Source organism: Melanostigma gelatinosum, assembly GCF_949748355.1.
Source record: "Melanostigma gelatinosum genome assembly, chromosome: 13".
NCBI classification, from domain to species: domain Eukaryota; kingdom Metazoa; phylum Chordata; class Actinopteri; order Perciformes; family Zoarcidae; genus Melanostigma; species Melanostigma gelatinosum.
In genome coordinates this window covers 9,668,531-9,694,010 of record NC_136646.1, presented here as the reverse complement: position 1 = coordinate 9,694,010, position 25,480 = coordinate 9,668,531, and the positions used below count along the sequence as shown (strand labels likewise).

Sequence of the window (25,480 nt, the reverse complement as noted above, 5' to 3'; positions counted from 1 at the left end):
TTCCACATGAGAGGGCTAGAAAGAGGACAGCGACGCCGATAGATGCTCCAGGCAGTCGGTGACAAAAAAAGAAAGCAGAGAGAGGAGTCCGATTGAAGAGGAGCGCGACTTCAGCACGCGGAGTGCCGAGAGTCCAAATGTGGAGCAGACGGTGCGCCAGACCGTGAATAACGCGACGGTAAAGATCTCACTGAGCAGCAGCAGCAGTGTAGCTCCTCGGGCTAGTTTCTCTCTCCAAGAAATGACATCAGCTTCCTCCTCGCTGCTTCATCAGATCAACACACGCGCATCATCTACACCCCGGGAGACGGAGACTGACACTTTGGATGGGTTTCATCATGAAACGTGACCTCGTGTTTGAGCTCGAGCTTCCGTCTGACTCACCGCCACTGCTGCGGATGTCTGGAAGAATGCACTTCTTGGCCGTAGAGTGAAGCGGTTCGATTATATGTGTGTGTGAATGATTTGATGCAACACAAACACAACACAGGCAATATCATATCACGTTGTCTGGATGGGCAAGATGGAGGTTAGGATGTCAAAACTCATTAAACTCATTTATTAGAAGTCACAAAATTGCCAGAAAAACAATCAAAGCTTGCATGATAATCAAACAATGCATCTCGCGTTCCTCAATTGCCAACACACTGCATTGACACGTATGGAGACCACACACGCTGCCTACAAGGTGTTCATTGATGCATTAATTCATCTAAAAGTTTAGAAACTCTTCAATAAATTACATATATACTAAAGACAGACTATAAAGAAGAAATGACCCATTTTCCCTTTTATAAATGAAGTTAACAGACGAGTGTTCGCTGACATTGCGACTCCTTACTATTACTTTGTTTTTCACATACAAAAACAACGTTTTTATTCCAACAGTAAAATGAGAAAAATACTAAACATACATCTCCAGAAGTGTAGAAAATATTGCCATTATCCTAAAACTAATGATTGTGGCCACCGAGGCTGCAGAGTAAAAGTTCGTTACCAGTGGCACTGGAGAAGTTTCCTTCTTGGTACTGGGTTATTTCAGTCGTTATCCTCTACTATCAAGTACTGATCCCTACTGCTATCTCTAAATATAGTTTCTGAATACATCCAGTCATTATTTCGAGGAAGTTTCTCATGATATCATGACTTCCAGGTTCCATACTCCGGTCCATGAGGAGTATGAATCTGTATCAGAGACCACAAGAAATGATTCTCATTTTTTAATAATTGCATTTTATTAATTGAAAAAACAAAAACAAATGCAAAAGAAAAAAAGAGCAAAAACAAAATAAAAACAGTATCATTAGGTAAGACAAGGCGAGAGACACTTAAATAAGAAGAGTTCCATGTTGGTGAGGATAAAAGGTGAGGGCGGGTTGATGTAGAAGGGGAGCGGGGGCGGGGGGGAGGCCTTGTTGGATGGGACAGGTTGGATTATATACACTGTTCCTCACTGCTGGACTGGCAGGGGGGGGGGGGGGGTGGGCTCAAAGTAGCAGGTCGGAGACAGTGAAACACCAGAGAGAAAGGCACTATCCAGAGAGAACAAGACGGCGACACAAACACACGCGCACACACACACACACACAGGACCAGAAATCAAAATGCCTAACAAAAAAGTGCTTGACCACACGCCACATTGGACAGAAGAGAAACAAAACAAAAACATCATTAAAGCTGATCTCTCAACTTTTAGCATAGAAGACAATCTCTCAGTTTTCTGAACTGCTGCAGATCTGCACTGGTGACTTCACACACACAATGTGATTATCCCAACTCGGCCTCTCTGCTACGTGCAGGTGTAGCGAGGAGGAGAGCGTTCTCTTTCTTGTGTGTGTGTGTGTGCGTGTGCGTAGCATGCGCGACGGATGCTTTGTGAATATGCGTGTGGACTACCGGCGCACACACACATCATCTCCCCCCCCACCCCCCCCCCCAGAAACACACCACTCTCCTGAATGAACATCGACAGCTCGCCGTCTCTTTTTTAAATCCCTTGCACGGGTTTTCTGTGTCGTAGTTCAGTTCTCCGACCTTGCTTCCCTCATGTTAATGTCTGTGGACTCCAGTCAGCTGCATTCACTGCCCAGGTAAAATGGCTGCAATAAATACATTGGCTTTGAAAGAAAAGGAAAAAAGGTGGCTGACCTCTTGCACGGGGGGAGGGGAGGAGGGGCTTTGTGATGCAACAGCTGGTCAACATCAGCTTCCTGACAGGGTTTAGTCGTCTTTCTCAAGAGAACTCTCTTTACTTTCCTCGCATTGCAGACAAGAGAAAACCTTCATGTCAAAACATGATGCTTTGTTATCCGAGAGCCCTCGGATAGATTCAGGAACAAAAGAAAAGACAAAGGACAATTCAGCACATCCTAGAGCTACTACGTCTTATCAGACTAACAAAAGACGCAACATAATTTACAAATGGAAGAAGAAAAAGAAAAGAAAAAAAATACATTTTGTGGTGAGAGGTAAAACAGACAAACGCATACAAATATATAATATATATTCTTAAAAAATGGATTCTCTCTATAGTTGATTTATTTATACAGCCGGGGGCTGATGTACAATGCTCTCGTGCCAATGATCTCACACATGGAAACTTGCAGTACTGTAGATTGCATCTTTTTGTTTTTTTCCTCTCTTCTTTTTTTGTACATTTTTTAAAACCATTTCTTCTTCTTTTTTATTTTGTACATTTTTTTTCTTTAAAACAGAGTTAGGATTCATCGGTAGGCATTTCATTTAGGTGATTAAAACAACATGCGGCAAAGAAAAAAAAAGAAACACACAAAAGAAGGGGGGCAGAATGTTAAGAAGTTAAGGGGAAGACAGAAGCAGCTGTGGGAGAATCATTTTGGTTATCTCCACAGGTCGGTGCGCTACTCGTTTTAGTTTAGATTTTCCCTCAAAGACCGCTCGGTCCTTCGCCGAGGCGTTCGCTGGGCAGGCGAACGCTTCTCAGCGCGAGTAAAAGTGGATTTCTGCTCAGCTGCCGCCCGCAGAGCGACGCCTACGACAGCACTACTCCTGCTTTATCCCTCCCTCTCTCCCTCTCTCTCAGCTGTTTGCTCCTGTTATGGTGGGATGGCGTGGCGGGGTGGTTGGGAGTTGGATGGGTGGAGGGAGGAGGGAGGATGGAGGGGGGAGGGGGGGGGGTTTGGGTCTGATGAGATCAAGAACGATGACGATGGTGGTGATGGTTGCTGCTGTGGTTGTTGTTGTCGTCGTGGACACGGTCCCACTGTTTACATGTTCCGGTTGACAGGCGTGACGTAGTTGCGGGGGAACATGCCCGTCAGGCCGTGGCAGCCCCCTTTCCACCAGTTGGGGTCGGAGTTGTCGAGGACCTGGATGAAGTCGCCGCGTCGGAAGCCCAGCTCTCCTTCCTCCTGGGGGTCGAAGTCAAAGAGCGCCTGCACATATGTGGGATGCTGCGCAAGCGAGAGAAGGAAGGTTCAGCAAGGGGGTCATGTGACAATGATTAGAAACGTATACATACTAAACCTACAAGTATAAACAATAGCACCCTGCTACACAATCTCTCTAACCCGACCACTCCATCACAGACATGTCTGTCTGTCTTACCCTCATCTCTTTATTTTCCCGTGTGGTTTCGGTCACACTTCCTCTCTTGTTCCCCTGCAGCTGTCCCTAAGCCTCACTGTTGCTGTCTTTAACCTGCCGTTTAATACTGGCACACTCGTTTAGGACTGCAAAAAAAAGCCCCAAAAAAGCTGCCGCAAGGAAGTGTCTGAAACCAGAGTCACCCACCACTGATCAAGTGAAAGAAAAAATATATATTTGATGTAAAGGTTATTTTTTTGTCAAATGTCTGCAGGCAAAGCTGACAACCTGCTCATCATTAAGGACTTATAATATCTATACGATCATGTATTATTGCAAAAGTTCACCCAATTATGTCCTCAAATAACACGTTTACCTCTAAATAGTACCTCTAAACCGCATTCAAATGAAAGCCTGCAGAGAGCATTTCTGTGGCGTTGTGTGTGTTTTAGGAGTACAGCCTCGATGCCTCGGTTCTTACCTGTGGGACCTGCTCTATGTCTCGCAGGAAGATCTGTTGATTGCGAGAGACTGAGGTGGAGCGGTGGTAGTCCACCAGCTCGTTGAGGGAGTTAAACTTCACCACCCACAGGAAATACTTTCCCGCCCCGTCGCGTAGAACCTTGAAGTGCTGGACGTCGTTTCCAAACCTGCACAAGGGCACAGAGAGGAAAACTATGAGGAGGGGGGGTCTCCAGCACCGGTACAGGCTCTCACACACGTGTAGAGTTGTTCAAGTACAGATATGAATAAAGGTCGTGGAGAACTCAGACATTAATCTTGCTCATCAAATGTCAAAGGATGTGGAATCCGGGCAGTGCAGACAGTAACTATGATATCTGAGCTTCAACTTTACACGTGACCCGCTGTGAACCAATGCGTCTTTTAGGGACCGTCAGAACGTAGAGAGACGGATAAAGAGGAAATGAGCTGTGTGTGTGTGTGTGTGTGTGTCAGCTAAAACACTGAGTACTGGCAGGGCTGACATTCAATGCACTGATTCAAATCATAACCGGTGAACTCTAACCACCGGAGGGGTGCACCGAGCCCGCGCCAGAATGAGGAAGAAGGCCGGTGACTCAGACGCACCAAGTATGAAACAGATGAACCTGATCACATGTGAGGATCGTACTCACTTGACGGAGAGGGAGAAGTCTCCTGGTGCACTCTCGCTCTCTCTGATGAGGAAGGCCCCGTCGTGCCTCTGTTTGTTTAGCATCTCCTCTGCTTTGGCGCGGGGGATCTTCCCGAAGAACCACCTGTGGGGAGGGAGGGAGGGGGGGGGGGGGGGGGCACAGATACGTGTTAGCACCGACTGAACTGACCCAGAGCCAGCCCTGAGTCTTCTTCTGAGCCTGGCCCGTCATGCATTGTTCAAAATGTTGGGTACCACCTTCCACTTTTGTCGGCCAAAACCTCACATTCACACCTCCGAGTAATTTAGGGTTTCAGTTGAGTTCAGAGGACTGAGGGAGGAAACTGTGGAGGGCTGAGTGAGAACATGCAGACATCACACCTCCTGCTGGCTGACAGCTTTGAGGAGTCTGTGGTGTGGAGAGGAGGTGGGGGGGGAGGGGGGCTTGCTTACAAACAGAGGGGACTCTGAGCCGAGCCACGCTCCATCGTGCTGTATAGCGCAGCTGCGTGTCTGTCGGGCCGCGTGGGTGCCTGGTGCCTTTTTTTCGGGGTAGGCAAACTCACTTCATCAGTGTCACCACTGGTTTTTTTTTTTTTTTTAGTCCATCGCCGCGCCGGGTACTTTTTACTTCAATCAAACATTTACTGCAAATCTATTTTCAACCCACAAGGTGAGGAGATATCGCACTAAAAGCTTCCTCAGCGTGTTCTTCAGCTTCTATAAGACAAGTCTGGCTGAAATGATGCCGAACAGCGGATCCGGTTGAAAAGGAGAGCTGGAGGACGTACCAGGATGTGGCAAACACTTTAAAAAAAACGGAGCCCATTAAGGCCGGCCAGCATTAGCCGACCTCTCACAAATCACCGCACTCTGTGATTTGCAGTTCTTCTGGGATCCGGCCGTATAGTGCAACTTTGGCCCGCTGGCTGTTTTCGCAATAAAAAAAAAAGCTGCAGAGAATGATCGGCACTTTGAAAAAGCAGGTACCAGCAGCATGTGTGGCCGAGTGGAACACACACACACACACACACACACACACACACGGTCAGCGGCCCTTATTATTGAAGAACAGAAATAAGAATATTCAGCCCTGCTTCACCGCCTGAGAGCCAGGTCAGATCTTCTCTTGTGGAGAAATGCCAGGTGCTGCTCATTGCTCTCTTTGAAGTGGTCGGGATGAGTGGCAGGCCGTCGAATTAATCCCAGACCCCGCCCCCCCGATGAGAGAGTAATAATAAAGTAATGATCAATGTGAGAGGTGAACTTTGCATCACAAGAGGCACAGGCAGTGATAAAAGTCTGGTGACGTTGTTAGCTGTGGTAAGGCTGATCTACATACATGTTTTACCATTTTGTTTCGGACAAATAACCCAAACAATTCATGTTTTGCTCTATGTCATGCTAAATATTTTGCAGAAAGCATTGCACTCTATAGTACGACAGAGCAACCGCTGCAACCCCCTCTGAGAGCCTTCAGCATAACGGTTACGAGAGGTTCAGTGTTGGACGCATGAGGCGCAGCTAAATATTGATTCACCGTCACCACAATGATGACCACGAGGACTTCAGTTTGTTACACTGGAGCGACAAAAAACACAAGAGCTGTAAAAAAAAAAAAAAACCCCACAATGACATCCCCCTCTGTAAAATAAATATAGGTACATCCGATCGCACCCCAGCAATGATGCAATAAGGTCAATATTCAATTAAGCGTAAGAGGCAGGAGGCACATTAATAAAGAGAGAGCTAATCTGGCACTGAGCGCAGGTCAAGAGGTGAGGTTCCTGCTGCCAGGGGTTCTCTGAAGCTCGCGCACATGCACACGCACACACACACACTTCATAAGAATTAACAGAACAGTTGTAGTTCAAGCCAACTCAAACGACAGTTAACGTGTCCAGCTGAGTCAGTACAGGCAGAAAAGAGAGAACGAAACCAAAAATAAAACAGAGTAGCAGAACGTAACATGTTGCACGACATGTACAATATATAATCATACTTTTACAGATGCATAATTACAAGCTGGGAGGAGAGAAAGTGGCGTGCATGATACTTACGGATGGGCTTTCATCTCTATGTAATTCTTGGGAATGAAGCCATCTTTTCCATTTAGCTCCGCCTTGTACCAGTTCTGATCACACTCTTCATTTAATACCTGGTGTTGCCAAGGACAGAAGAAAAGAGGAGTCGTTCAGGTTAGTGCCACGCACAAACGTCAACAATGGACAGCAATCAACCTCCTAAATTCAGCTTGGAGCGATCTCCTTTCATTTCCTGTGCCTGATATGACTGTTACAGAACTGCTCGGTAAATATTAAGAAACTACAAAACTAACAGCGGGCAAATATAATCAAACAACAACAACGTCAAACGGCTGGGAAAGAGTCTTCTAATTAAAAGCACCGATAACGTGGCTGCATGCGAGCCGCCGCTCCAGCGACAGGGACTCGTTCAGCAGAAGAACAGCTGTGCGGGCGTTCATGTCTGACAGAGTGCAGATGTGTTGGACCGCTGGTGCATCAGCGCGTGTCCAGGTTCATGAGCGAGTGTCACTTTGTCTCAGAGTGAGCGTGCTTATGAGACATTAACCTTCACGCTGCAGCAGCTGATTTATCCGTTGCCATTTATCTTTTTACACATTTATTTTGACTACCTTATGTATTGATGGGGACCTTATGAGTTATGATTGCTTTCTCACTAAAAACATCTGTCACGCAAGAAGAATACGACAAAATGTGACGAGAGTACGTTTATATTTTGACGAGTATCGGGATAATTGTGCCCGGCAATATGACGGCATGACATTTGTATATGGTCCCATGCATAAGTTGATAAACAAAGTCATTTTGTGGATGAAGTATTCCATTAAAAGAAAAACTAAATTGCAGATTAAAACAAGAATAATAAGTGGACAATAACCATGAATGGAGGAAAAGTGGTGCACAGTATCCGCCCACTGGTGTGAAATCTTTGCTGCAACGACCACAAACATGTACAAATTTCAGAGGAAAACGAAGCAACAGCGCTGAGTCATGCAGTAGCTATCTGAATAATGTTGCAAAAAAAAAAGAAGCCGTCAGAGGCCCGTTTGATCATCTCAGCCACCTCAGCTTATGGCCACCGACTATCAGCCTGAACAAAGAAACGGCGCACGTGTCACACAAACAAGCCGACGCTGGTTTGATTCTTGGAGCAGCTTGAAGTGAAGCTCGGCTGGCATTAATGTCGGAGCCTTAAGCTGAAGAATGACTCAGTTTTACTCAGTAGAGTTTCACGAGTCAAGATCACGACTCATCGGCATAATTAAATTAATAAATAGAACTTTTTTTTTTTTACATATTTGGCTACGGTAGGCACACAATCCTTAATCCAGCTGAAGTTTGGCAGAACAGTTTTGTTTCCCTTAGCCTCCCTCTTCCCTTAAATTCATAATGTGCCACTAACCCGGCCCCAGACAGCTGTCCAATGGGCCCCTGTGCAGTGCGAGTGGCCCGGCTCTCTGTGCTCCAGTGAGCCTGCAGAATGCCAGCTGTCACTGACCTCCGGCTGCTCACCCCGCACAAGACCTGCATTACTGGATTAGGGAGTGGCCTCGCACCAACAACATAAGTAGGTTGAAATCAAGAGTGTGGGGGGATATACACATACACATACACATACACATACACACATATGTGTATATATGTGCATCACAGTGGACTTATAGATATTTGAGTACATCTGTGAAGAGCCACATGTGGCGAGTGTGTTTATGCTGTATTGAATGTGACAGTTTGAGTCACACACAAAGGGCCTCAGGCCGCGTGTTGACACGTCACACCGACCTTTAACAACCATCGTCGGCTCGTGGTCGATTGGTTATGAAGGAGAACGAGACAAAGAGTCCGCAGCCATCACAGCGGCTCTGTGAGGCTTCTTCTGGGGATCACAACACATCTGTGCCCAATTCTCCAAAGTCATCAAAACATTTCCCTCTGGACAACAAATGTCACCGACGGTCGTGGGATCAGCAACTGTAGTAGAGCTGACAGGAGAGCGTGAAGGCAACAGACACTGCAGGAGAACGTGCTCCTCTACAGTAACGTAGGTGGAAGAGTCGCCGAGCAGTCAGAGAGACAACGCTTCATCCTCACGACAGAGACTCGAGCCCACGGGGTGGCCGGCATCCACGCTGCTGAAGTGCCCCTCCCCCGAAAATCTCCCAGCTCCAGCAGCGCTGTGCCGCTGACCTCTGACCTCTCTCCACTGGATGAATTAGTTTCAACAGATTGGCATCAAGTAAGTACACCGTTGTGGAGTAGATGGACTCTGCGATTGTGAAAATAAGAACCGCGTGTGACATTTCTCATCTCTAGCGAGATGAAAGCAGTGATTAAGGTCATGAAGTTATTAATACAATAGAAACAGGGCAGCCTTATATTTCTCACTGATGGTGTTACTGATAAATCATAAGTATCCCTACTATGCATCTCATCACTGTTGAGGAGGCGAGACAGCGCCACATGCCACCAGACAGTCCCTGTGAACCTGAGTCACCTTAAATAATGACACAGCCTACAAGCTAATTTAATAATAGAGCACAGCAGCTGCTGCAATCGACGGTATAACAGGGCTTATATCAAACGCTACGACGCTAAAGAGAAATGTCCCAACCCACCGTCTGTGAGAGTAGAATCACAGTAGAACTTTCGCTTTCAATGTTTGACGCAGGGGAAGAATTATGACTGGATTTATGCAAGTAATGATTACATTGTTTTAGGCTTCTCTCCCCATGCAAAGCTGCGCTGTCACAGCACACGGCAGAACTCAGCTGAGGTCCGAGTGAAGCAGATTGGGGTCACGTCCTTGCAGCAGTGGGACATATGCTCACATGCACTGGTGTGATGTTGTGATGCTGACAGCACGGCTCTGAATGCACCACTGAAGAAACGAGAGAACCTTGTGTGTAAATATATCATCAATTTCCAGCTCAGCACAACACGATGAGTTGTTCCACTGCCGATACCAGTACGGGAAACGGCTCCTAAAATGCTAACTAGCTACTCCCATCATTAGCTCTGGAAATGTGTGATCGAGTGAGACATCTCGCTTTTTCCTCTCCTCTGTGGAGCGCTGCTCATGCACAGCATCGATATCATATCACATCTGTACTGCGTAAGTCGTATACAGCGTAGGGCTGGGCGATAAATCGATTTAATCGATTAATTCGAATGTGTGCTTTAAGGCGATGTGTTTTATTGAAAATCGAGAAAATCGCCCCCACCCCTCCCCCCCGTTGGTTTCCCGTAGTAGAGTGCGCGCGCATTGTTTACAAACGAAAACAATGGCGGCCAGCAGTGAAGCTCTCGTTCTTAAGAGAGGGAAGAATGTGTCTTCGGTGGTCTGGAAATGGTTCGGGTTCGTGTCATCTGACACAGAACAAACAGCACCACGATGTAAGGTCTGTCTAAAAGCTATTGCTACAAAATCAAGCAGCACAACTAATTTAATGCAGTACCTCAAACAGAGGCATGCCGCCGAGTGGGAGAAGCGTTGTTGCCCTGAGGAGGGAGCAGGACCGCGGGAGCACAAGCGACGCCGCCGCCACCTCACAACAACAACCCAGCATTTTGGAGACATTCACCAACTGTACTCCGCATGAGAAGAAGAGTGCCCGGTGGAAAGCCATCACGGATGCAGTCGCGATGTATATCGCAAAAGATATGGTACCCATATACACCGTGGAAAAGGATCTCTGCGGAGCTGGAGGGGATGTCATTCTACTCCGCAACAACTGACCTGTGGTCCAGCAGGTTGACCCAGACACCGATCCACTTGACTGGTGGAAGCGTCACCAACTTAACTTTCCAAGGCTAAGTACTTTAGCAAAGAAATACCTCTCTGTGCCAGCTACAAGTGCCCCCTCTGAGAGGCTTTTCAGTGTGTGGGGGGGGCATTGTTACATGCCACCGTGCATGCCTGAAGCCAGAGGTAGTAGACAGGCTTGTCTTCCTGGCAAAAAATATTTAGAAAAAACATGCACTACTGTTTAATACTGTTGGTTATGTTGTGAATGCACTTGATTTTGTTTACATGCACTTATTTACTATGCAAAATATGTTATGTTGATGTTAGATCAGATGTTGCACTTTTGAAAATGTGAATGTTAAAGGGTCACATACATTTTATTTCATGCTGTGTTTGTATCAGTGTATTCAGTTAGAAAAGCTTACTGTAAAAAGTTACATTTGCACAGTTGTTTACAATGGAAGGCTAGTATTTAATGCCATTTAATGTTATGTTTAATTTAATTTTATATTTAAATGATTCAGGGAAACAAAAGAGTGACCAAATACTTTTTGTATACTACAGGCACCTTTCTACAATGTTCAGGTTTTGTTTGCACTTTATTTTTATCAACCTACTTGGGAAAATCATCACAAAATAAAATAAAAAATTGTTTTCAACAGCTTCTGTCATCTGCAAAAATTTTGGGGGGAAAAAATCGATTTAAATCGTGAATCGGATTTTTTGTAAAAAAATCGGAGATTTTTTTTTTAGGCCATATCGCCCAGCCCTAATACAGCGGTTGAAAAATAATGATATGTGACTTTTATTTGTCTTAACGCACTGGTATCAGATCAGTACCGGGCCAATACACGAGTCCATATATTGGAATTAGTATCAGGAAAGAAAATATGATTTCGGAACATTGAACAAAATCTGGACAACCTGCCCATTTTGATATTCGAAGCCTTGTTGAAATAGCTTTACAAAACGATAAACACGGTTAGATTAACGTAAAAACAAGGTACATTTTTTAAATTTTAAGTTGGCTACCGTTATGACCAAAGTCGAAAGTGTTAAAGCATGTTGGCAATAACCAGAACATGGAGTTAATCCTGCTTTATCTCAATAATATATGGAATTGCTCTTTGCGGTTTTGATACTCAGAGTGGGAGAACGCCACGGAGTCAGAGGGGTTTTCCACCACTGATATAAATACTGCCATAGCTCATGTGCTAGAAATTCCCCGACGAGACATTACATCTAGTTTCCCTAAGAGACCCTTTGACCTTCGTCATAGTAAAACGTACTGATGATGTGAATGAAAGCCGGAGATCGATCACATCCGATTGGTAAGCGTGATATCAAACAAATAGAGGAGAGATTCGCTCTACTAACGCCACACTTTAATACCCTTCTCTTAAAAAGATTGTCATTATCCATCTGTTTTCAGGTTCCAGTTAGCCTACACGAGAAGATCGACACCAATAGCATCCATTACATGTGAGGCAAACATTAGCATCCCTAGCTTAGTCTGGCATAGAGACGGGAAACGGGAGGAAACAAGCAGCCTGGATCTGGCCAACAGTAACTAAATGTGCCTACGGCGGGTTAACCAAATCTCTGCCAGAAAGCAAAAAAAGCATATTCCCCAAAAAGACAACTTGCTGCACGTTCTGTTGAATAAGCATCTCAAACAACACTAACAACTTTTCACATTTTTGCTAAACTCATTCTAAAAGATCAGACAATAAAAGAGTGAGCTCGTGTGTTCAGAAAGAGAGCGTCAGTCAGAATGGGTGGGCTCAGGCCTTCGGAGTGAACATTTGAACTTTGACGCCTACAGCGGCTCTCAAAACCAAAAGAATGGAAGCCCATGAGGAAAAAGCAGAAATAAAATATTTGCTTGGCTGGCAGTTTTTTTTTTTGTTGTTTTTTTTAAACCAAACCGAGAAGAGACAACCGCAGCATTGTGTCAGACTGAGCTCTGTCTCTGTCTCCCAAGCCGAGCCAGCATTGTGGATGATGTGTGTGCGTCCCGCCCCCCCCCCCCTCCAAAGATTGTTTTTGTCTCTTTAATCTGATTGAGCCACAATAGTTGTAGGACTTTCTATTCGAGAGGCTATGGTCCAGGGATTATCTCCTCCACAGCTGCCACTGTAGACGCCGTCCTCCACACACACTTAAATATTACAGCACTTCCACCCACAAACCCATGTGTGACACTAAAGAAGTCACGATTGCGTAAGAAGTGACTGATACTAATACGAGATGGAGGTGGTGAGTGCGGCACGCAGGGAGACTAACAACAAAAAACATGTCTGCACAGTGCACATGGGATTGCAATGAATCAGGAGCAGGGATTATTGTATCGCTCGGATTGTTAATCCGAGCGTGCGGCAGGTCAGACGGATAGAAAGACAGACGAGCCGAAAGCTTCACCAGAACCTCGGCGGCCAAAGCCACGTTGGGTCTGTCGCCGGGTTTATTGAAACCGATCCGAGACCAACGGCAACCGTGACAACATCGAGCACAGCGCGGTTATCTAATCAGACCGCAGGGGATTATCGTTCACAACTATGTTCTCCTGGTCACATGCAAAGTCACAACCGGCCACCGGTGAGAGGAGCTGGTGGACCAACGCCGAGGGGTGACAAACATTTTAAAAAGGGAACACAGACATCTGATCACAGATTCTAATACAGGCACAGACAGGACGACTGAGTAACCGCAAAGCTGCGATCTTAATCATCCAAACGGTGGTTTTCATCGAATACCAACAAGATAAAACCGTAGGTTTTGACACAGACTAAATTTAAAATAGCTGCCAAACTTAGCACTGCTGTGGAGGCGGCGGCTTAGTCAGTCCTAAGCAGTGACTTCCAGCAGACAACAGTGAGCCTGGCTCACCATAGAGAGAGTAGAAGACACATGTAGCAAGAGATGCCTGCAAATATCTGTGTGAGTGTGTGTCCGGCAGGAATGGAATCTGAGGCCTGGTATTCTGACATACTGGCAGCAGAAGTGACCCCTGTAGTGGCACCAGATCTTACCCAGGGGACAAACTGATTCACCCCCGAAACAGTGCAGTCTCTAGGACAGCATGCAGGGACGGTGGCATCAAGTCTTTAAAAAAGGGTACGGTATTGGTGTAATAGTGCTGAAATGCCCTGAAAGTGGTCTACCAAAGATGAATAACTGCCCCACCGGACTGATGGCTATGAAGAGGAAGCCAGATATAAAAATCACAGCAGATTTGGGGGGGGGGGGGGGGGGGGGGGAGAGACCTACACTCGTCCACTTTTTTGATTTGTTTAGCGAAACAAGCTTTCGAAAAAAGACAACAACCCCAAAAGCCTTGAAAATGAGGTCGACCCCCTTTGCTCCCAGCAGGGAGGCTGCAGACTTGCATATGCAGAAAGACACAGAGGAAGAGATTACTGTAGATTCCAGTAAACGAAAGCTTGTAACACTCTTGTAATTACAATAACGCTCCAGGCCATTACCACACGGGGAGCCTCCCCTTCTACAGCGGAGATTGGAGCTTTGAAAAAAAATTAAACAAACACACATTTTAACACCTCAGCCAGGAGATTAACTCCAAAAAGTTGGACACCCGGCAGAAGGTCCACCGACGGCAGTGGACAACATGCGTTTATCGAGGAAACCAAAACGGGGAAAGATGAAAAGATGCCAGTGTGGGATTAAAATCAAGAATTATAAAAATGAGCCAAAGCACTGGTGGAAGTCTTCACCATATTTTTGTCTCATGTATGGAGTGATACAATAAGCAACAGGCCATCTAACATTACAATGTAGTCGATTTTAAAGAACATAAATAAATCACACTCATGATTACTGGAGAGATGATAACACACCAGCCAACCCAGACGGGTGGTAAACTGTAATCAACATCCCAAGTGTGATAATTGATATGGAAGATAATTTTGGGTTGGGCGCACACACACACTCGCCCCCTCCCTCTCATTATCAATCTGACTCCGGCAGCTCGGAGCCTTTTCTTACATCACACTGTTTGTCACAGCTTGAGCTCTCAGTTCAGCTTATTTTGGCAATAGCCTCTTATGACCAGAGATGTTTTTTTGTTTTTTTTAAAGCGACAAAATCTGGAGTGCAGTAAACAGATGTGACAGCTTAGGACAAGTGTGTGCATTAAGGAGAAACTGCTGCAGCTATACGGCGTTAAGAATGGGCTTCTTGCCGTCTGTTGCCAACACCAGGGCTTTACCAGCTGTTGTTGGCGAGATTAACCAAACGCACACGAGCGCCGCCCAATCTGAAGTCTGCGTGAGCCAAAAAAGTTGGCGATCCATCCCCCCCTTCTCGATTATGTCAAGGAATATATAGCTCATTCGGACTAGTTTTTACTACTCGCATGCTGGTGCAGGTTGGGAAGCTGAAGACGAGTAGGGAGGGGAAAAAGAGAACGGTAACTTTTTTTGGGGGGGGTTTAAATACAGCCGTCGGTGACTTAACGGCACATCAGGAGATGCGGAGATGAGAGGGAGGGAGATCTAATTTGCTCTCTGACTCAACACTCGGCTGCAGCTACAGAGAGGAAGAGCAGCGAGAAGACAGAGGGAGCAAGAAGAATAAGAAAAAACACACGAGGCACAAACGGGGAGAGAGAGAGCGAGAGCGAGACAGAGAGAGACAGAGAGACTTTGAAGAATCAGGCTCCTTGTGATCAGCTTAGGAAAACTCCTCGGGGGCAACTTACATAAAATGAGGGCATCTCTTTCTCAAAAGCAGCCAAGCTAGCTTTTTCTGAGGACTGCACTGTCCTCCAACCCGCGGTAGCCGGCTAGCTAAAAGGCTTTTTGTGATACAGAGGGAGAAAGTTGTCTTTTCATTCCCACGCTGCACTGTGGGTTTGTTTTGCGTGTGGTTTCACATTAGATGAGTCATCTAACCTGCATTTTTTTCTCTTCCTGCTCTTTTTGCCCTTAAGATGTCAGAAATAATGGAGAACATGCACAGAAAACAAAGAAGAGGAGAAAGTGTTGCATTGTGGAAGGTTGAGCTTTGACTACGTGTGAAAAAACACACGTAAAAATAACACCAAGGTTGTGTGAGTGACGTCTTTGAGATGCTTCTGTATAGAGGTGGTGATAAAAAAAAGAGACGTCCCAATTCCTTCTTTAGATAGTTTTGTTTTAAAAAGTAAAAAAGTAAACTCTATCCAGTACATGAACCGAGAACTGAAACAGGACTGCATGCATCACCTCTGTGATCAATTAGTCAACAGGAAATGTGTGAGTATTCAACCAGGTTATCAAAACCTTTCACAGGTTCAGTTCAGCGCAGTTTACCAAAAAATAAATCGTACGCATACCCCCACTCACATTCTCAGCCCTGAGCTGCTCGTCTTTGTGTAACAATAACCTAGAACACTGCTATTAAAGCAATAAACTGAGAGGCTCTTTGAGGGAATGAGGGGGAAAATGCAATAAATAATGTGCCTTTATCACAGAGAGATGCAAACAGTGTGGCTGTGTCTCAAATCTCTCGATATAGTGCATTATAAAACATATCGCCCTCATAAATTCCAATCTACATGGACACAACGTTTTGCTGACGATCCCACAGTGCAAGGAATCACATTTTACAGACGCAAAAATGACAGTTTACGGTCAGCGACGATCAAGTAGAGTGGGTGCAAATGTCAATTCACAAAAGGAGTCAACTATTTAGTGAGTCTGTTATAAAGAGGGAGTAGAGAACGAGAGAGCCATTTCTGACACAGCTCCGGCAAGCCAGAAGCAGAAAGGGGGGGGGGGGAGAAAGAAAGAGAGAGAGAGCGAGAGAGAGAGGGTTTCAGCTTCAGCATCAGGCCTGAGTGGCCACATATTAACCCTTGTCGGGCAGCTATTAGGGCCGGAAAAGTCGGCGGATCGTATGTTGACTTGGAGCCGGCTCCTCGAACACACAGACGCGCAACAAAATAGTTCAACATCTGAAAAAAGAGGTAGAGAGGCAGGAAGGAGGCGCGTGCAAAAACACACTCTCCTCCGTGTACTGAGCTACGCCAATATTTGCAGTTTCCACATCTTGCAGGTTGTGTCCACAATAAGAGCAACATCTGTGTGAAGTGCTGTACTACTTTCTGTTGACTGACTTTGTGTGTTAAAGATCTTAAGCCTTTAACGCAGACGTGTCCCGTGGCTTTACTTCATAGCAGAGAATTTAAAAAAAAACTATTTCCCATTAATAAGGTCACACTGTTTAAATTAGAGAAAGGAGAAGAAAAAAGAAAAAAAAGGAGTCAGAGAAATGTACTTATCTAAGCTTTCTCTCCGGAGATTCAGCCCGTAATTAAAATAATAGTCTGCTCCTCTGTGAGGTGAGGTCCTACGAGGCCTCTGGTGGCGTAAGAAGGGTGAATCTCAGCGGGAACAAGAACTGCATAATGAGCAACATTATTTATTGACCCTTCAGATCCACATCGACTGCGTCACACAAACAGTAACTTAGGTCGCACGCTGCCACATTGGAGAAGCAGACAGGAGCACCGGCACGGACGCCACGCTAGCCGGTATCACAACAACACAAACTAAACGATGGAGCCAGCGTTGGACCAGCAACCTTTTGTTCAAAGAGAGTCGGTGGCTTTGAAGAGAGCACAGATAACCGCTTCAGTTCCTCATCGGAAAGGCGGTCAGGCAGAGAGCATTATCCCTAACATTACCGATTAGCTTACCGTGCTAACCGAGTCACTGCTTTGTGCCGACAGCTGAGTGGACGTTGTAGATGGAGTCAACCTTCAAAGTGCTTATGAAAGGAAAAATCAAACAGTGGGATTTGGATTGGCGCTCAGACTCTAATAGCGGATTATGAGTCATTTTTTTCAAGACAAATCTGGCATCTCAAAGCAGCTCTTCCTCTCTGTAGTGCTCAAGTGGACGGGGAGGGGAAATCAATACCCTGAGCACTAACAGGCGATGAGGGAACCATTAATCACGGGAGGGGTGGAAGTGTTCAAGCAACTGGCTAAAAGCTCCATTTTCCGTTATATTGCAACCCCTAAAGAGGGACAACAGGATGTCCGTCACAGGGCGACATTAAAAATAGCGAGTTCTTGCCGAGGCAAGAATCTATTTACTGCAACTCTATTGCAAGTGGGGCGACCACTGAACCCTCTGCTGGAGGGAAAGGACCCGGCCTGTGCTGCAGTGCACTGTAGAGCTGCTCGAGGTTTTGCTGTGGAGATACAGGAAGTCGCTGGGGTGTTGGAAGACGCACCAAACAGGATGTGAAAACGAGCTGAGCTGTGGCATCGACGTAAGCAGACAGGACGACGTTGGGACAGATGCCCTTTGACACAGAGTCTAAGCCTAAAAAGGGTTGGGGCAGCAGGATGGTCTTTCTTTTGTGAATATCTCGACAATTCAGTTGAAACAAAGGCTTGAACACAGTAATGTACACACCCTAAAATACAGACTTCTGCAATTTCTTTGACTAATCAGCATAATAATGGCTGACATTTGCCTCCTATAATGACCACTGAGCGTCTTAATGCTCCACAAAGGCTCAATCGGGTAATCTATTGGCAACCTCTCGTTCCAATTCCTGGGGTGACTTTTAAATTTTACGGCACACTATTTCATTAGTGGCTGCAATATAAAAGTCTGACGGAGCGGTGGCACCGGAACAAGGAGCTCAAACAACTAAATGATCCGAGTGTGTAGACGGGCGGCTTCTCGGAGCAGCGAGGTGGAGGAGGCGGATCTTAGACGGCGCTAGGTGGGCACGGTTCAAAGATCTCGCTGAGAGGAGCTAATTCGGTCCGCCGGTCGGGCTGCTGATCTTTATTTATTTAAGGAGGAAATGAGAACAAGTGTGCAGTGCTCAGGGCAAAATCTGCTTTGTGACACAGAAAAGGAGCAGAGGAAGACTCGGCTAAGCATTTAAAAAAAACCCAAAAAAACAGATTTGATTCTTAAAAACTGGTGGAACAACAACGCGTGATAGGACCAGTTACCGCTGCACATGTGGATCTGTGGTAACGTTATGCTCATGTGACATGTGCATCTGTGCATTTATAAATGATGACTTACATTGATTTTACAGCGTCATACTGTTAGAGCACCACAGGCCATGTAAACAGGGTTCTCATGCGTCTGAGCAAAGTTCTGTCTTCATGCGTTTTTGTGAAACAGAGGACCGTGTAGAAATATTATTATATTATATGGCATACGCTGTAAGCGCTCGGCTCCTTGAAACTAGTTCTGAAAAAGAATTTTATACTTTAATAACTTCAGACGTATGAGTAAATCATCTCCAGTCATGTTCCTCCAAAAAGGACAAATAGCAAAGTGATTCCCTGGTTGCTGCGCCTCAAGAGCACACTTCAACTCAGAGTATGTCAAGTGGTGATGGTAAAAAGTGTGTGTATCTCACTGGTCAATGTCAACATCTAAAAGTGGACAAAGTAACAAGTAAAGAGACCAAGCCACCATGTTAAAAAAAAAGAAAAGGCACAAAAAACCCTACAAATCTCACAGTGTGCAGTTAAATTTAGAAAAAGATCTTCTCACCACCAGTGGCAGTTTCCCCTTTTTTCTTTCTTTCTTGTCCATGCATGACGGGAGATCATACTGTGAAACTGAGCTGGTCTGCTGCTTATGCAAATTCGTCACAGGCCCACTCTCTCTGCACACTTCTACTGTAAGAGAGTTTTACATATTAACCCACGCTTTGATGCTTTTGCACATTGTTTTTTGAGATTTCTGTGTCGGGGGAAATTCAGCACAACAAAATCCGGCTCCACGTTCAAAAAAAAAAAAAAAAACGGTTCAACTACTTGAAACTGCCTGTAGAGATAAAAACAGGAAGGTTGTTTTACTGATTAAAAAAAAGAAAGAGCAAAAGCAGTACGTAGACACAGAGACAAATCTCATTGTAAGAGAAGATACATTTCATGAAACATCGAATGGCTCCGACTTGGTGGAGTTTTTGCTTCGCCACTCAACTCGGAGCACTGAACGTGTGTGTGTGTGTGTGTGTGTCTCAAGTCTGCAGATTAGAGGGCAGCCCGGTGTGGTCGACCAGCTGAGTGAGTCACGGTGACACGGAGCTTCTTGCTGACTGTTAAGAAACACGACTACAACACATCTCGATCGCAGGCTTCCTTTCATCTAGTAAATGTAATTTACTGTGTTGTTACAGAGTATTATTATGAATGAAAGCCGGAGCATCTGAAGACGGCGATGGCTAACATGGGGGGAGAAACAACGATCGATCACAGTCAACCAAAATAAAAGAATCATGTCACCCAAACACGAGCAAAACAACAAAAATAAATCAATTATCAAGACGGGCGAAAGATTTAGCATCCGCACACGGAGCCTCCTAAAATAAAATGCCGGTCATGGAGGGAAAGTCTTTTTACGACATTTAACATCATTTTCATCCTTCATACTTATCGCTGGACTAAACTGGCACGTCCTGTTTGCACTCGCTCTTCTTCATGGGTATTTTAACAAGTGATGGAAGTCAGCATGCGCATTCGGGACAATTAAAGACTTTGACACAACGGGATTTTCATGTCCCCAAAACAACCTTTTGATCCCCTCAGCTGCAGACCATTAGATAAACACTTATATAAAAAAAAAGGGGTCTTTCATAAACCGAGGAGGGGAAACTGCTCTGCGGCATTAAGCCAGAGACGGAGCTGCTCGGGCTTTTGGTGAGTCACTCAAACTGCAACCGACTGCACTGCTGGTGCCGATCATACTTGCTCCATGCATAGCAGAGATGTCTACAGTACCAAACCACACTGGCTTCCTCTCAGCGGCGTACGCTGAACGCAGCAGACAGCCTCTCCAAAAAAGGCCCACATACCTCCTAGAGGTCGTGACACAGAGTGAAAGCAGACGTCGACCTGCCTGTAGCGCCACACGGCCGCCGTCGCCCGGCGATGCTGAACACGGCGAGAGGCTAAAAGGATGCTCCGCTCACGGGGCTCGATCTGTCATGAGAGGGCCCCTTTGTCCTCAGAGCAGAGCCGTTTAGTATTAGTACCGTGAGACCGGTGATGGAAGCCGCCGAGAACACGTGCCACCTCGGGGAAGTGTTGTTTGAGACGCACCACCGCTCTGAACGCTCGTGCACGGCGTGCTGCACGGCGGCGGTCAGAGGCGACGCGGAAAAATATAAACCGGAACGGTTCCTAAATCAATTTTTACAATTGAATTGGGAGAGGAATTTAGTTTAGTATTATTAATGTTTAAACGGCGGTTATGTAACCGAACGGCCCGGGGAAAAAGATAAGCAAGAGTGCAAAGAGAGAGTGAGCGACAGAATTATTTATTTAATGCAACTAATGCACGAGACATTTTGTAGAAAATGTAATGTTTAGCAGCCGCAAAGGCAGGCGCGCACACACACACACACACACGCGCGCACACATATTGGTGGCAGAATCTTCAGTACTTTTAAACTTTACAATAATTATCACAGTTAATAGCAACAAAATTGCAGTTTCTCACTGTATGAAAAAAGAAAGGTTGCTGCAAATACACCTTTTGTGCCTCAACAAAAAAAAGAAAATCCAGTGATATTGTGGTGGGCCATGAGAGCCGCTTTATTTGTGTGTTAAATAAGGTGCAGCTCGGGTCAACCTGTGCCCGAGTAGGTTTTAGGGAATGACGGGAACTTGTTCCATCCTGTTTCTCTTAAGTTAACCTGAGGGGGGGGGGGGGTAGGAGTAATGTCAGGAGGAACAAAAACAGGATAAAAGAAGATGAAAGAAATGGAGGAGGAGGAGGGGGGGGGGGGGGGGTGGAGGGAGGGGGGGATGGTATCTGACAAACATGGGACCAATTCATTCCATCTCAAAAAGTGAACGATTGTGTTCAGAAGAAATGTGGACAGCGCTGGAGGCAACAGTCATGCAGGCTCTCCTTCCCCATTTCAGACCCAGTCTGTGTCCAGAAATAACCCGACAGGAGTTTGTGTAGCTCTCATGGTCGAGCACTCACAGTGTGTGTCACGCTGCAGACGGGTGAAATACATGATGGCGGGATCTTCTCACGGCTGTACACTTCGTGGCGTTAACTGTACCCGTTCATATAGTCGGTCAGGTCTACGTCAAGTACTGGGAGACGGTAAAGAGTTGAGAAGAAAAGACTTTGTCTGTAATTACTAAATGAATGATGTCACATTGATGAGTGGAGTTTTTGCTGAACCTAAAAGTAGAGCTTCATACGTCGGACAGTCCTGAATCCAAAGAGTTTGAGCCATTCGTTTTTTGTCGAAGTCTGCAACTAACGTTTACTTTCTCGATTAATCCGGAGACTATTTTCTTGATTAATCGCTTAGTTTGGTCGAGAAAATCTCAGAAAATGGTGAGAAATGCAGATTTGTGTTTCCTAAAGCCCAAGATGACGTCTTTTTCAGTTTACTGCGATAGAGGAGAAAAAAAAATCAAATTTAAGAAGCTTCCATCAGAGACTTTCTTTAAAAGAATGTTCAAACCGAAATAGTTCACAACTAATCGATTAACTATTGCAGCTCTAGTTCAGTCATTACGGTTTTCTGGGGGGCGGACACTTCTGTAGAAGAGAAATGCCATAAAAAAGCATCTTACAGGGAAGGAAACAAATCAAGAGTTAAGAGCAACAACGTGCTAAACATAGAGGGAGCAGAGAAGAACAACTTCGGGTCTGGGAACTCAGAAAAAAAGAGATAAGCAGAACATTGAATAGTATTAAACGCACGTCACAGAACACAACGCAGTTTAGTCTCAATAGGCACGTCTCGTCGTTAGCGGTGTCAATTAGAGAGGAGGTTCTGTGGTGTTTCCCATTAACGTTGGGCTGGAGCTCTGCCATCTGGCTTGAGCTTTTCCACTGGCTGTGGAAATTAGAGGAAAAGTACAGTGCTTCCTCTTCTCCAATGCAAATTTAATAAGTACTCAGATTTAGCTCAGTGTTTCCTGAGCTGACTTGCTCTCACCCTCCCCCCCCTCTCTCTCTCCCCCCCTGGTGAGATAAGAAATCTTTCCAAAGCTCCCCGCTCAAATCTCTTATTCAGCAAAAAGCAGCACTCATCCCCGATAGACCAGTCAACTCATTCAGCACAGCTGACTTTTATGGTAAATGTACACAGACAGTATATTAGATTAGAATATATAAAAACCAGGGTACTTCATCAGATGCTATAGAACTGTCAACACAAGAGCATGTCTGGCAAAGCAGATGTTTCCCGTAAAAACAATGCATTGTTATGATGAAAGCAGGATGACAAATGTATCTGTGTGCGTCGGTCGGCCAACGAGCTTAAGAGCGGTGTTTCTGAGAAGCATGCTGACCGTCGGCAAAATAAGGAAGGACCTTTCAGCCCAAGGGGGAAGAAGGGGAACTTTTGAAGTCACGCAATATCAATATTTAACGGTTGACTGTTTAATTGAGTATTTAGCGACACACATTTATCTTGGAAGTGTGAAGCTCTGTGTCAGTTTGTCTGCGCCGTCGCCTCTTCGTGGCTGCTCGTCATCACTGCGACTCCAAACCGAGGGGATTACGATGATTGCATTTAAATCCAAAGTGAAGCGTTGTGTCGGATATCTTGCCTATCTCATCAAGGCCAGAATGATAAAAAAAAACACTTTTCAGGCAACCAGAAAGCATGAGGCTTTGAATAAGCTTCTGCTGCCCGAGTATCCGGACGAGCCTGGGGTTTTCAACAGAGAGCACTTTAGAGACGCTCCATAATGGAAAGAATTAACTAAAAGCGGGCGTCTTTTGCCTCATCACAGGCCCTTTTACACACGCATTGCTCCTTTAGAATCACAAAATGAGCCACAACATCTCGGGCCTGAAACTGTGTTGTTCTGCAGCCACATGCAATTTACCATGTGTACCGTCACATGACGGGACGCGGGAGTGCTTTGGATTTTAGGTTCTAGTAAGTCCACTGACAGATGCATCTGGCAAGTAAGTGTATGACCATGTTAGGTATAAATGAAAAAGAACATACTGATCTCATGGGCAAAACTTAAGATTTTGATCTTACAGAGGATGAAGTACTACGCATGAAGTAAACCTACAGCAGGGGAAAAAAATACCCAGCATTTCCTAATAATGAGTAATGCAGACAAGTCCTAACATTAAATCCTCAGATAGCTCTCACTTACCTTGAGGACCTCCCCACGCTTGAAACTAAGCTCATCGTCAGCCGTGGCTTTAAAATCGTATTTGGCGATGGCCTCCATGGTCGCAAGACGCGTGCTGGAACACCGCTGTGGTTGCGTTTCAGGGGGGGGGGGGGGCTGAATAAAAAAATAAAAACGCGTATCCCCAGCTTCTGTGGCCAGATGCTTTCCTCCGAGTCTCTCCTCCCGTCTGTGACCCGCTCCTTTAGGGCTTGGACCTCACATAAAGGTCACAGTAAGGTACCTGCAAACAAGAGACAACATGGGACTCAATCAAATATAAAGAAAAACATGACTAACATAAAACTAAATTAAGATGGCAAACAATGAATTTGGTTTCGTCAGATTTTTAAGAATATACAGAAATATAACGTCTCTTTTATGTTGCAAGTCTACGTATTTCAATGACTCTTTTTCACACTCGTAAAATATTTTTGTAGCTGCTTCCCCGTTATCATGAGACAGTTATTTTGTGGTCAGTGTGACATCACACCGATGACACAATATTTAAAATATAGCACACAAGTAGCCTCGACCCTACTGATGGTTATTTGGCAAACCTTTGTGAGAAAAGGGGGTTTAAAGGCCTTCATGTTCCAGCTATGATTGCTCACTATATTTTATTTAATGGCAATTCCGAAAGACCATCGTGACAGCCAACCCCCTGGTCCGATCAGAGATCAGTCAGTAGCCCACTTAAGCAGAGCCGACAGTGATACACCGGCTCAACCTACAGTTGCAGAGTTAAATGGATAAAGTCACGCTATCTCATTAAGTTGTTTGCTAATATGCCCCACCGTGCAGCTCTGATGGGTTCACGCGAATGGAAGCCCTGCACAGAGTAAGGCCGTTCATTCAATCACAGACAGCCAAAACAAAGAGTAACAAACGTGTTGCAAATGATCCGAAAATGTAAACTTTGGGATTTAATAGTTTGTCTTTGTGGCGTTGTCTCGTCACGAATCATCTGTGTATATGCGGGCTGCACAGTACAGCAGACACAGGACTCATTTTTTTAGGAGAGTCATTGGACGGTAACGGTAACTTTTAAGCCCACAAGATGTGACTGCGGCCATTGTTTACAGCAACACAGCTGTCAACAACAATACCCCCCCCCCCGGTCACACTAGTGACAGAAGTAAAGTTACTGAGGACGAAGTAACAGAGAAGGGAAGCTGAAGGCCAAATCCTCCAACGATCCTCTTGAATTGTAGATTCCTTACACTAAGGGACCATTCAGAGTATTAAACCGCGGGGTTTCTGTCATTTTGTTCACGCGAGTTCCGAGAGGATCGATTCCGTTCCAGCGAACAGCTAGAACGCTAGAGCTAGCATGCCGGCTAACGGTCGGACAACAATAACTGCGCTGCGGTGTGATTAACCAAACTTATCTCCGTTAATGTGTCACAACGGGCGAGCCGACGAGGACGTTACTCACAACAAGTGTTCCGTTTAAAGGCTAGCAATGCGGTGTTTGTGGAAGCTCGAGGCCTACGAGCTATCTTATTGTGGCAAACGTGAAAAGGAAGAAAACACATTTTTTTCCGAGTAGCGCGATCTGTTGTTGCTAGCTTAGTGGCTGAGTTAGCTCACAGTTAGCACCGCTAACGTAACTGAACTTGACTAGCCTGCGTCGTGAAAGGAAACAGCGCACAAGTTTTAACGTGAAGAGAAAGCGTAAAGGGGAGAAACTCACCACCCGAGATATTCCGTTTTGATGCTGCCACCGTGACAAACAAAAGCCCCTTTCGCGTAGTTATCCACTCCTTGCTTCCTCTTTGGAGGCACCGAACGACGTGTGTGAGATGTCGCTTACACCCAGTCCTCGGAGTCTG

General features: G+C 45.5%; 1 protein-coding gene across 1 annotated transcript; it reads right to left on the bottom strand.

Annotated features, from left to right (window-relative positions):
* Positions 1 to 2,615: 2,615 nt before the first annotated feature.
* On the bottom strand, positions 2,616 to 25,480 carry grb2b (growth factor receptor-bound protein 2b). The gene is made up of 6 exons (XM_079281749.1): positions 25,342 to 25,480; positions 23,628 to 23,889; positions 6,760 to 6,857; positions 4,701 to 4,823; positions 4,046 to 4,214; positions 2,616 to 3,431 (listed from the first exon to the last, which is right to left on the bottom strand). Exons 2-6 carry the CDS (start codon positions 23,703 to 23,705, stop codon positions 3,246 to 3,248), a joined length of 654 nt encoding a protein of 217 aa, XP_079137875.1. The 5' UTR covers positions 23,706 to 23,889; positions 25,342 to 25,480; the 3' UTR covers positions 2,616 to 3,245.